Source organism: Falco biarmicus, chromosome 7, assembly GCF_023638135.1.
Source record: "Falco biarmicus isolate bFalBia1 chromosome 7, bFalBia1.pri, whole genome shotgun sequence".
Classification (NCBI taxonomy): Eukaryota; Metazoa; Chordata; class Aves; order Falconiformes; family Falconidae; genus Falco; species Falco biarmicus.
Genome location: NC_079294.1, coordinates 60740149 through 60753263, shown reverse-complemented (window position 1 = coordinate 60753263; position 13115 = coordinate 60740149). Strand labels below are relative to the sequence as shown.

The 13115-nt window shown below is 44.4% G+C and overlaps 1 protein-coding gene across 3 annotated transcripts in view; it reads left to right on the top strand.

Moving 5' to 3' along the window:
* Positions 1–13115, top strand: part of CEMIP (cell migration inducing hyaluronidase 1) — a 114079-nt gene that overhangs the window by 96326 nt on the left and 4638 nt on the right. For 2 of the 3 annotated variants that reach the window (XM_056345720.1, XM_056345719.1), the window contains exons 19-28: positions 1765–1800; positions 1892–2047; positions 3594–3774; positions 5567–5782; positions 6696–6907; positions 7382–7567; positions 8265–8469; positions 9319–9405; positions 9736–9893; positions 12861–12961. In XM_056345720.1, the coding sequence (XP_056201695.1) occupies positions 1765–1800; positions 1892–2047; positions 3594–3774; positions 5567–5782; positions 6696–6907; positions 7382–7567; positions 8265–8469; positions 9319–9405; positions 9736–9893; positions 12861–12961 (1538 nt within the window). The remainder of the gene's footprint in view (positions 1–1764; positions 1801–1891; positions 2048–3593; positions 3775–5566; positions 5783–6695; positions 6908–7381; positions 7568–8264; positions 8470–9318; positions 9406–9735; positions 9894–12860; positions 12962–13115) is intronic. The other variant, XM_056345721.1, reaches the window with a different exon arrangement.

Here is a 13115-nt window from a genome sequence, read left to right as displayed (position 1 = left end):
ACCAAAGATCCCTCACATTGTTTCTCTGTGTGATGCTGACCAGCATTCAAAAATGGTCACAGAAGTAGACATACAGATGCAAAGAACTAAAAAGAAAACCTAATTTCTTAAATGAAAAATGAGGTGCTTTGAAAAGAAAGCAGCAAAATCCACCACCTTCCCTGGCTAAGCCTAGTCACAGATCAGTTTTATGTGGTTCGCTGTTACGCTGAATAAGCGGGTACTGACCGAGCAGACATAAAACTATGCATCACCGCAGCAAGGGAGAAAGACTGGGCCGGTGCGTGTTGTGCTCTTTGAAGGCTGTTTCCTGCACTGGTCAGAGCAGATATTTGTTTTGCCCTTGAGAACAGATGATCTGCTACAGGTTTTTTTGCTGAGCCAGCCCCTTTAATACCAATCTCAATGAAAAAAAGAGGAGAAAAAGGGAAAAGCTACTTTACAAGGCATATTGTGATAACCCTAGTAGGAATAGCTGTCACACCATTATTTGGTGGCCAATTCCTGGCCAGAGCTGCCTTACCTTCGAGTTACCCAGACCTCTTAAAGGAACTGGTGGTATGCGCTGGCTTTAGCCACCGGTCAGGTGGGCAAGAATGAGATCGTGGCAGAACAGTCAGAAACTCAATATTGAGCAATACGGTTTGTGGTGCTTCTGAACTTCTGAACCAGAAGTACCTAGCCCGCTCCCTGGCCAGCGAGCGTTGCCTTTCACAGTAACACTCGCGTCACTGAGACATTTGCACAGCTTACACAGCAACTGCAGTGGGAGGCTGCTAAAGGACCAAGCGCTTTATCCCTTTCCCACAGCAAAATATGAGTGGATGTCAATTCGAGGAAACGGCCGTCAGCCTGTCATGTCCTTACAGCCACAGTGATTTCCATCCCAGCAGCTGCAAGGCTCCGGCAGGACCGCACGGAGCGGCCGCCCCGGTGCAGCGCTGCCACCTGCGGGCGGAGCCGCGCACGGCTCAGCCCCCCCGCGCCGGCCGCCGGCGACAGAGCCGGCGCGGGCACCGGCGTGACCATGCTATCGCGACCACTTTAATTGTAGCCTTCCTATAAGCAGGGGTCATGGACCGACAGTTGTGATTTACCTCATCTAAAAGCTTGGAATTTCAGTGAAGTGGAAAGACATATTAATTTGTTTGTGGGTTGTTTTGGTTTTTTTTTTTTCATTTTGTTTTTTTGTTGTGTGTATGGTTTGGTTGTTTTGGTTTTTTTTTTCTTTAAATAAGGAAGTTCGATCTGGATTTCCCTGTTTGTGAAAGAGAAGCCAAGTTTCTCTGTGTTTGTAACAGTTCCCATTGTAAAGATATTTTATAAAGCATTACGTGATTCAAAAATCCAGAGTAGCACAGAGGTGTGCGTCAGGCAAAGCACTATTAAATAATAAAAGCTTGTTGGAGCAAGAAATAAGCATGATCTTTTTAGCTAACAAAAAGGAAAGAGCGTTGTCATTAGACACAGAAAAAGCTTTACCAGACAAGTAAACTATGCCCAGTAATCATAGGCTTAGCCTCAGCTTGGAGCAATCAGGTGCATGTCTGCTGCTCCATGTGATCTGCACACACGGCCAGGGGTGCCAAGAGACCCTCCAGAGCTGGGCAGGGAGCAAGCCTGGAAAAGCCGGAGCTTCCCTGGAGCACTGTTCAGTAGCTAAGCCCTGCTGACCTCCACCTCATTGGTTTGGTTATTTTAGTTTGGTGTGATAAAACCAAGCAAAACCAAACCTCTTCTGAAGCATCTCTCTCCTCTCCGCAGGTTTGCTGACAACGGCATTGGCCTGACCTTGGCAAGGTGAGTGTGGTGCAGGCTGTGCTGCAGCCTGGGGCAGAGCTGGGGGGGACGGGCGTGAGCAGCTCCGTCACCTCCAGCCCTTCCTGCCTAGTGGTGGGACATTCCCTCATGATGATGGCTCAAAGCAAGAAATCAAGAACAGCTTGTTCGTTGGGGAGAGTGGAAACCTGGGCACTGAGACGATGGACAACGAGATCTGGGGACCTGGAGGTCTGGATCACAGAGGAAGGACCCTGCCCATCGGCCCGTAAGTTGAGCACATCAAAGCACTCACTGTTCCCACTCAGTGCAAACTCCAGCCCAGTGTGGTTTCTTCAGCACTGTTCAGTTTAATAACTGTTACACTGAATGGATTTGGTTTCACGTCTCCCGATCCCAACATTCTTCACTGTGCAGCTGCTGCTGGCAGGTACATACTTGCAGGCTGCCAAGACAGCATCAGACTCCTCTTTGCTTCCCCCTCCCCTTTGCAAACGGAGTTGAGCAGACAGCAAGTGTGTGCTAGCTGGGCACTTCTGTGTATGTGGTCAGCAGTGGCTGAGCTATGCTGACCTGCTCCATCCAGATCAGCAGCCGGGAAAGCTCATTGAAGCTTGTTTGAAAGCATTGAAGCTGGGTTTGAACTGGCCCAGATGTGGTTGTAGATGTCCTCAGAACTTCTCTTACTGTTGCTGCTGTGCTACAGGAATTTGATGCCTTTGTTAAATAGTTTTGAAACACCCAGTGAACTTTGTGTGTGGCCTCTTCCTAGACCTTAGGACTACAGATTGGTTTGCAAGTGCAATAATGTTTTGATATTATTCCTGAAAACATAGTTATCCTAGCAGTAGCCCTACAGTGAACAAACAGCTCAGCTGATTTTTTTCTGCCATATTAAACACCTCAACTTTGCTTGTTGGTAGCAATACAGGAGGCTTATTATTAACTATAGTAATAATCAAAGTCCAGTCTGCTATGACTCTTCTTCTTACATCCTTTACATATATATATGTGGGTGTATCTCATCTTGGGTGTTGTGTGCAGAAATTGAGAGAGACAGAACAAATGCACAGAAGCAGGCAAGTGCTGTCTAAGGAAAGCCATTCACGTGAGGAAGGGATCAGATTTATTTATCATAAATGACATTTAAAACATCTTAGCCTCTTAAGGAGTTTAAGCATTTCATTCACTTAATCCGTGTGAAAAATGGTGTCCTCTTTACCTTGCAGATGATATCAGAGAAGGCTGTTAGTAAAAGTTCATTAGTCTGCCTCTTCACTTCTTTTCAACCCTATAGATTGCAAGACCTTTCCTTGTTTTCAACTCCTCTTTTTATTGCAGCAGAGTGTTGCACTGTTGCACTGTTTCTCTCCAAGTTCCTTTGAAAGATGTGGTGGGACTGCTTTCAGCCCTGCTGTTATTCAGCCCAAGGAGTCTGCATGGCTGATGAGTTTCAGGTTTTGCGGCTGCAAAACTCGTTTCTGATCGCAAACACGAATTTATTCATTTTTAGGTCAATGCTTTGGCATTGCTATAAGCTCCTTCCCTGGAGGAGCACAGACCAAATGAAGGTGATCTGTTCAGACACAAGAGAACTTGAGCTGAACTTGCAAGGCTGAGAGGACTTCACAGACCTAAAAAGGAGGGAAATCCCTTCTCTTCCAAAACATGAACTCAGGAGTCATCCTAAGGCCTGTGAAAAATGAAAGCAGCTGGGAAACAAGTGCTGTGGGACTGTAGGTGTCTAGAACACATTCTCATCCCCACGCTGATGTGTCATGACCAAGTCTCTGTTTCCTCCCAATGTGTTTTAGGGATTTTCCCATTCGAGGGATTCAGTTCTACGATGGACCGATCAACGTCCAGAACTGCACCTTCCGCAAGTTCGCTGCCCTGGTCGGCCGGCACACAAGCGCTCTGGCCTTCCGGCTCAACAACGCCTGGCAGAGCTGCCCCAACAACAATGTCACCGACATTCATTTTGAAGATGTCCCTGTGAGTTATCCTTCTCAAAAAGGCCTTTTTCAGTCGGCTTGGAAAGGGGCTTGAGGCAAAAAGGGTAAAGCAGCCTTTAAGAGAAAACACGGGAACTTCAGGAGGTTGCCCCTTGTCTTTGCCAGTGGTTTAACAAAGAGAATGGCAGCTGAGAAAGGGGAAACTGGACAGGTAAAATAACAAGAAAATCCAATTCTCTGACAGGTTTGCAGCAAACCAGAAGCGGGCGTCAGGTAAAAAAAAAACAAGAAAAAAGTAGTGTTATTCAAGTGAAAATAATTCCCATTTCTGTATGTCTTAGGAACTGTGGAATAGGGAGAAGAATCTGCCCCTTTATTTTCAACAGCAGTTTCATATTAAAGCAACAACAGAAGGAAATCTGTTGTGGAAGGTCTAACTCACCTAGAAGCAGAAAATACTGATTTTGGGAAACAGCCAGTGAAACTGAGCCGATGCAGGGTAATTCTGCAGCCCCGCACAGCAGGGTAATTCCACGGACTCCAGTTCTACAGGCATAAATGAGAGCAGAGTCCAGGCAAAAGGGATCTGCCAAACTTTGAGTTACACTGTGGACGTCTGGGTGCTGGCCTGAACTTGTCCTGGGGTCTGTGCTTTTGAGTTATTTTTGAATTTGTTTGCCCAAATATGTGCTAACTGGTTTGCTGAGGTTCACCTCTAGCAGCTGTTAAATCCAACTGCCAAACATTACAAACAAATAAATAAATAAAGCGGTTGAGACTGAAACGATTTGGGTTGCTTAACTTTCAAAAAATTAGCAGACTTGCTCACGTGTCGGGAAAAGTGCTGACTCGTGATCCTTGTGCCAAATGGGATGGGAAAGGCAAAATTCCCCTAAAAACGTTGGTTGGTTACTTTCTCACATTGCACCAGGCAGGCGGGTGACGGGCAAGCTGGATAAAAATATCAGTCAGAAGTTGCCTGAGCAGCCATTTCCCAGGGGAGGTCACTGATTATTCCCAGCATCAGTGTGACTTTATGTGGCTTTGGAACCTTAAAAATACATTAGCAGACAGTAAGCGAAGTGGCTGTTGTGAAATTGCCCCATATCCTGAACCTTCCTCCAGAAAGTTAAAAAAACCCACCTTCTCACAGCTGAGGCTGAAATTCTGGTTGATTTAGCCTTTCCCCCACAGTCAGCAGGGCAGTCTGTGTCTGCACTGCCTGGCAAATCAAACACACCTTTGAAGCGTGTCGCCCAGCTCTAGGCTGACTCCAGGCTGACCGAAGAGGCAGTGTGCAGGCAGAGGCCATCCTCATATGCCTGTACCAAATGGCACGGCGTTCCTGCCAGCTAACAAGACCGGCTCAGCTGAAAATAGTTTTGGTGCTTCCACCTTTGGATGGTCAGTTTCAAAAGCTCAGTTTTGTTCCCACGTAAGTGCTGTCTCCGAGGACCTGCAACCCCAAATTTCATCTGGAGCCGTGGGGCCTCAGCGCCATCGAAATTATTCAATATATATTATTGAATTATTGAATAAAATATAATTAAATATATGTTATGAACGTAACATAGCTTGCAATGTCTTGAGATGAGCAGCCAATGTCTGTGGCCATTTAAAGAACGGTGATGTTAGTGCACACATAGATTTCATTATGCACAAATCGAGCCACAAACCCAACCCTATTTCTTGCCCAAGATACATTCCAATCCCAAATAAAGTCAGAAAATGTGTCCTTTGAGCCACCCTAGTGACCATAGCCATCCCTTGCTCTGTGCTCTAAGTGATGGATTCCTTTGAGCAGATGTAAATATTTTCACTGTTTTGTTTAGATTACCTCAAGGGTCTTCTTTGGAGAACCTGGCCCCTGGTTCAATGGTCTGGATATGGATGGTGATAAAACATCAGTTTTTCATGATGTAGATGGTTCTGTGTCAGAATATCCAGGCTCATACCTGATAAAAGAAGATAACTGGTTAATCAAGCACCCTGACTGCATTGACGTGCCCGACTGGAGAGGTTCCATCTGCAGCGGTCACTTTGCACAGGTAAAGCTGCTTACCAAGTGCTATTGTTATCGCTTTGTTTTAATTTTCTTGGCACTGTAAAGCTTGACCTTTAGAAGTGCACTTTCTGCAGGGGCTTCAAGGTTTATTTATCTGCGTGTCTGCACAGGTGGTTTTGAACATGATGAAACTGTGGTACATTTTTAGATACTTTGACCTCGACTGCTCACAGGTCTGACAGCTTCTGCCTGAAGTCACCTAAGAGCTCCATGGGCATGAACGGATTAATATTCATAAATCTATGGGCTGTCGGTTAGTTGTTTTTCCTTGATTTATGGAGGGAAGTGTTGCCCACAGTGTTATGGGAAACGTACTGAGCAGTCAAAATTAGACTTCAGCTCTCACGATCCTTCATCCTGTTGTGCAACCACCAAACCATTCTTCCTACCACACAAGCTCCGAGCGCTGCTCCTTGAGAGAGTCCTCACTTTCCTCTGATGAGTAGCGCCTGGTTTTATCTTGGGTGTTGTGACTGTTGGGGTTTTTTCCCGTGTAATGCCACTAAAGCCAATTTCTAACCACTGAGCTGGTTTTCGTGCTTCTGAAATCCATGCAAAAGGGTCCTTGTTCAGTAGGAGTCAGATGCCTGAGGTAGATATTGTCCCACTGCTGAGCTGTGAAATACTTCGGCTCCCCCGCAGACCTGTTTGAAGCCTTGACCAGCACATGGTCTTGAACTCGGTGGATGAGGAAATTATCCTTCTTTTTTGCTGAAAACAGGAAAAAGTTCCTTCTCTTTTTGTTGAAAAAGAAGCCTAAGAAATTGAATATAAGTGTACGGCGGACAGGTCGCCGCTGGTCACAGGCCTCGCAGCAGTTCATGTCTATTGAGTAGCTGCGCCTTTAATGTTCTACTGTAGTTCATTAAACCCTTGGTGATCTTTTTCTCATCTAGATATACATCCAAGCCTACAAGCCAGCCAACCTGAAAATGAAAATAATAAAAAATGACTACCACAATCACCCACTCTACTTGGAAGGCGCTTTGAGCAAAAGCACTCATTACCAGCAGTATCAGCCAGTCATAACTCTGAGGAAAGGCTACACCATCCACTGGGACAAGACAGCCCCCGAAGAGCTCGCCATATGGCTCATCAACTTCAACAAGTGAGTGATCCGACTGAATTCCAACATTCCAGTTCAATAATGTAACTAACTGCACATTTTTAATGAGTGAGGTCTTCACCTTGTGAGCTTTTCCAGAATGAACATGCTTGTTCCAGGAAGTCGACGGAGTTCACCATCATTCCATTTGACATCTCAGATTCCCGTTTCCTCCCGTGGGAAGCCCTGCAAGATAACACGGTTCATTTTTAGAAGCTAGAGCTAATTCATTCCTGGTGCATGGAAGTCACAGGTGTAGAAGTCAGGAGCAGATCTGACCCACATTGCTTAACTAACCCATGGTTGTTATGTCTAAATTACGTTGCATTGATTCATCCCAAACCATTAAAATTTTAACTAGCCAGGAAAAAATTAAGTTACATTTCAGAGTGAATTATTTAGTTTGGCTTCTAGCATGCCCAGGAAAATAATAGTCATGTATCAACTCGTTATAATGTCAGTCTTTGCTATTTTTAGGAACGACTGGATCCAAGTAGGGTTTTGCTATCCTAAAGGGACGACATTTTCCATTCTCTCAGACATCCACAATCGTCTCTTGAAGAAAACGTACAAAACTGGAACCTTCTACAGAACTTCTCAAATGGAGAAACTGGAGCACAGATACCCTAGTAAAGGATACTACTACTGGGATGAGGACACTGGGTAAGGAAGCAGGCCTTGGCCGATTTGGACACCGCTTTGGGAAAGCTGCTGGAATTGTGAGCCATTTGGCTAATGCCATTAGTGAGGATCACAACAAAACCAGAAACTCTTTCTGGGAATGTGACCAGTGTGAGGTTTTCCTGGGACTCCCACAGCTGCCAGTCATTCATAGCCTCTGCTGTGCTGCAGTTACTCTGGGAAACACTTTGCCAAGTGAATACAAATTAGAAAAAAAAAGACAAAAGCAAAGTGCAGATGATGAAACTGAACTGGAGACACACCCAACCCTTCTTGTTTTGAACAGCAACCATTTTAACACAACACAACAGGGATGCACAGGAACTAAGAGTATAAAGCCTGTTATTTTATTTTAAAGAATTTTAATAATGGGAAAGAAAGACCTAAAATACAAAGCATGTATTTCTACATATATGTATCATTATAAAATAGATCTGAAAGAGCATTCAGGTGTCATCTAATTTATCTGTCTTAAGTTTCTTGACCTCCCCAAAGCATTTCTGTGTCCCCTTTTATTTGCACGTGGTATGCTGAGCACTATAAAACGCAGACGTGGGCACTGAGGCTCTCAATGCACATTGTTGCACAGCATTAGGAAGGAGTTCACCCAAACTGAGAGGCAGCCATTTTTTGCGTGGAAGTCTCAAGGCTGCCGCTCATTTTTCTCTCCTACCTGTAGGCTGCTGTTTCTGAAACTCAAAGCTCAAAATGAAAAGGAGAAGTTTGCTTTCTGCTCTGTCAAGGGCTGTGAACGAATAAGAATCAAAGCTGTGATCCCAAAGACGGCTGGCGCCAGCGACTGTGAAGCCATGGCCTATCCCAAGTACATTGAGACACCGATAGTAGAAGTGCCCATGCCTAAGAAGCTTTCCAGTGCACAACTGGTAAAGTAGTTGATTTCTTATTACAGAATTATTGCCAGTGTAAACCTGTAGTTCTGGCACATATTGTGCCCACAGGCATAGAAGGGTTTTATACCAGGTTCAGTACGTCCTGTGCTGAGTTTTCTGAAGTGGTTCAGGCGTGTGGAATAATACCAAACAGATTCTTGCATGCACCGAGGGCGCAGGTCCTTGAAGGACAGAGTCACCCAAGACTTCGGTTGAAGTTGGATACTGAAGTCTTTTGGGGCTCTGTTGTGATGGCTTGTGCTTAAAAGCACAGGGTGAAAAGTGATGAGCTGGAAGACAGGCTGGTCCAGGGAATGGTTCTGGAGAGTCACAAAGTTCCTTGCCCGGCTTCCAGCTCCTCCAGGCTATAACAGCAGTGTCAGAAAGGGGACCACATAGCTGAGTGTCTCTCTCATTCATATAATGCACAATACTGTCTCCTATATCAAATCTAGTCTGGTTCTGGAGGAGGGAGGGCGATATTTATCTGGGGTTTTGTGTTTTATTTTGTGGGGTTTTTTTCACTCATCACCCTTGAAGCAGGAATCCACAGCAAAGCCTCAGAGAATTATGTGTCAGCTCTGCAAAGTGAGAATCACTTATGCTCTGCCATTAGGTGAAACAATTTAAATGCTGACAGGATGAGCAGAGAGGATACCATAGTGCCCAGTCTCATTAGCGATGTAATTTGGCAAGTCAGTGCTTATTATGTAGCTTTCTTGTTGATTGAATTTCAAGGTTTAAAATGCTTTCTGAAAAATGCAGCATTCAGGTAATGGATGTCCTCAGTAGAATAACTCTTTTTCTCTCCTTTTTTTTTTTTTGTTTGTTTTTTGTAAACAGAAGACTAAGGACCACCTACTAGAAGTGAAAATAGAAACTTATAAGAAACAGTACTTCCACCTAAAGGATGATTTTGCATACATTGAGGTGAGCAGGTCCTCTCAGTGAACTTGATGGGACAAAATTCTCAGGTACTTGCTTCATTTTTATGGAAAATTTGCTTACAGAATTACCACGGATAGTTAGACTCAGATCACTTCTGCTTTCTATTTTGCAGGAAAAAAAAACCCCAAACAAATGGCTGTAGCTTCCCCTTACTAGTAAAAATGTGGGACAACTTGGCCTCAGAGATCTGGAATTCTGCCCTTTGATAGAAAGAGCAGTCCAGTGACACAAGACTATCAGTACTTCTTACAGGTGGCTGTCTGTAATTGTATTACTATGATAGATCAAGAATACTTTTCCCCCCCCGCACAGGTTGACGGCGTCAGGTTTTTCCTTACCGATGAGGGTATCCAACTGGTTGTGATTGATGGACATCATGGAAAAGTCGTTGATCGAGTAACATTCAAAAACTCAATTCTACAAGGAATCCCAGCACAGTTAGAAAATTACATCAGCAACATCAAAGACCAGTGAGTAAATAATCTGGTGTTACTCAGGTGCATCATACAAGAATGCTGTACAACACTCACCTGTTTCCTGGGGTTTGTCACCCAACGTGGGCTGTCAGCTGACCGGGCTGACAAAGTGCTTCTGTACCCACCAGCTTCAAAAGGGTCCAAACGGGAGTGGGATGTGCAGGCAGCAGCAGGATGCAGACTCTGTGATTTAGGAACTGATCAAGCCCCAGATAAACTGCAGAGCTACATTTGATTAATAAACTGCAGATCTACATTTATGTTGTGGGTTGTAGACGAACCACAGGCTTAAATTCACAAACCACTTATCGGTACAGATGTGCACGGTTTACATTTTTCTATTGTCTGCATACTCTCTTAAATGGCAGAAATTTCCACTAATAAAATACATTCCTCTTTGCACATGTTCCCTGCCCAGACCTAAGGGCTGGATGCTTTTATTTTTTAAGTATGGGCAGCCAGAAACGCAGAGTTCTGCAAGCAGGTGGTAAGTAGCCAACACATGTTCCTACATCCAGGATGACAGTGACTTTGCCCTCTGGCATAAGAATGGGAACAAAATCAGAAACCCTTTAATCAAAGGGGTTGTGCCCGTATAGTCTGTGGAGTGCTATTGGGAAACGCATATATTTCATTGTTATTAAATCTGTGTCGATTTGAAACCTGATATGTAACATTTAATGCAAATAGGATTGCTTTGTTGATGAATCATCTGAAATAGCTGTGGGCAGATCAACAGGATATTGTGCTGGCATTTATTCTGGAGATGTAGGGGAAGTTTCAGCAGTGTCACGCAGGTGGATGCAGATGTGTTTCTACTGTCTTAAATAATTCTGAAGGTTGCAAAACCCACATCGAGTAGTTACTGCAGAGAAGCATGGTAGTTGCTCACTTTTCTTGCACACAAAAATAAGAGAGCTTTTCAGAGAGGCCATCCTCCTCTGCAAAAAATCGAATCTCAATCCTGGCTAAATGCGGCTCCTGGATTCTTTCTTACTTTAGAAGATTGAATGGCAACTACACTTCAGGTGTATTTAAATCTTTCTGGGCCTCATTGTCTTCTCAGGATTAGTGTTGGAACAGGATTAAGGTTAGGGTTAGGGTTAGGGTTAGGGTTGGGGTTAGGAGTGGAACTTAACCCAGCATGGTCAGCACCTCTCAGGTCTCACTCAGCTGTGTCTTTGCAAGGATGGAACCCCCAAATTATCATCCTTCTTTCACCAGAAGTTTTTCCAGCCCAGTCCCTGCAGGCCTTTGCAATTTGATCAGGCATGGGCTTCAGCTATAGCCATGGAAGATCTTTGATCCATTTGTTGGACAAACCTGTTGTTCAGATTCAGCTGGGGACACCGTGCGGCTGGTGGGACCATACAGCCAGCAGCTTGTCACCTCTCTCCGCCACCATATGGAGCTCGAGCTGTGCAGAGGGACGATGCTGGCGGCGGGGAAGAAGCCTGCTAAAACAGCTTCTAGGTTTATGGATTTAAGGATGCAAAAAGAGGTGTTTCTAGCAAGGACAAGCCTCTTTGTTCATTTAAGCAACACTCTGCAGGCCAGATGCCTTTTTTTTTAATAAATCCATTTTTCTGATGAGTTTCCCAGGGATGAGAAAACAAAACATCTGGTGAATTTATTTTAAACTTCTATAGCAGGAAAGGCTTAATAGAAAGTAATGATTTTAGTGAACTGAAGGAAGAAAAAAGAGGTGATTCAGCATCCGCAAAGTAGTCAAAACCAGCCTGCCAGCTCAATCCACTCTTGTAAGCACTAGAGCATTTTAACACCTTGGATTTATTCTAGGAAAAGTCCTGACAACTCTTAACTCTTCTGCTTCTCTTGTTCCTCTGCCACCACCCGTTGCTATTTTCCCCTGAACAGTTCAAGTTCCAGCTGAGGTGTTAAGATACAACTGCTGCATGCAGTTGCTCAGGGCTTGAGCTCTGCAGGAGCTGTTGCCTAATTAATTTTAGTGCCTTGTGTCCACTGTGATGCTGGAAAGCAGGCACAGCAAGGCGCTCGTTCTGCAAGACTGCAAATGCCATCTGAGTCAAGGAAGTTTCCGTCATGCAGACCCTGCAAGGTGGAATGAAATAATTTCCTCTAAGCAAGCGTTTACTCACTTAGTGTCGTGCAGCTTTAATTAGGAGGTCAACAAAGATGGCATCCCAGCCCTGTTGAACTGAATGGCAAAACTTCCGCGGAACTCACTGGAGAGTAGCTCTTCCTCCATAGGCTTTGAGATAACCATGAGGGGTGTTTGTGCATCTTGTAGGGCGTCACGAGCTTAACTTCACTGAGTGTCCTGCACTTCTCCCCAGCAAAGGCTCACTGCATGATTATCTCTTGATGTTTGACTTGGGTTTTTGTTCTACCCATCTAGAAATAAGCCTAGGCAGCTATCGAGTGTTACCCAAGCAATTACCTCATGTCTTTTGTTTTTCACTTGGCATTTGTAGAGTACCCCAAGAAATTTGAGTGAAACACACTACATGCAAGTATGGCAGTAGTAGTACTACTACTAATGATAATACTAAACAAATTCTTAAGCAAAAGCACACTGAAAATGAAGGGAAAGCATCAGGCCAGCAAAAGTCTAGAAGTCAGTTTCTTCAGGTTTAATCTGGTAATGAAGAAAGAACAAGAAATTACTTGAGACTTGCTAAGAGCATCTCAGGGAGAGCATCTTCCTTTCTGATCAAAGCAGGATGGAATTGCTGGTTGGAAATATTTAAATGATCCTAGAAAACAGCGTTTAAAAAAAAAAAGGTGAATCCTGTCTGTTTTCTCATGGGTTGTGCATGATTGGAAAAGTGAATATATGGCTAAACTGTTGGAAGGTATCAACAAAAGCCATTAAAGGAGAAACCACTGTTGTTTGTGGGTGGCTGAGTCGCTCAGGCAGGAGTTACCAGTAGCGAGGAATGTGTTCTGACTGTCTGTAAATGGCTCTGTTTCCTCCAGCTCCATAGTGCTGGTGACATCTAAAGGAAGATTCATTTCAAGAGGACCATGGACTAAAGTACTGGAGAAACTTGGAGCAGAGGACGGGTTTAGGTTAAAAGGTAGCAGCTTTTCTATTCCCCTCCCATGGTTCCAGTAAAGGGACCTTTTTTCTGCTTCTAAACTTTGCCTTGCTTGTTTCTATCAGCATGTGCTCAAACGTCCTGGGACCAGTCACTTATTTATTCGGTAAGGTTGTATCCACTGCGCTCAGTT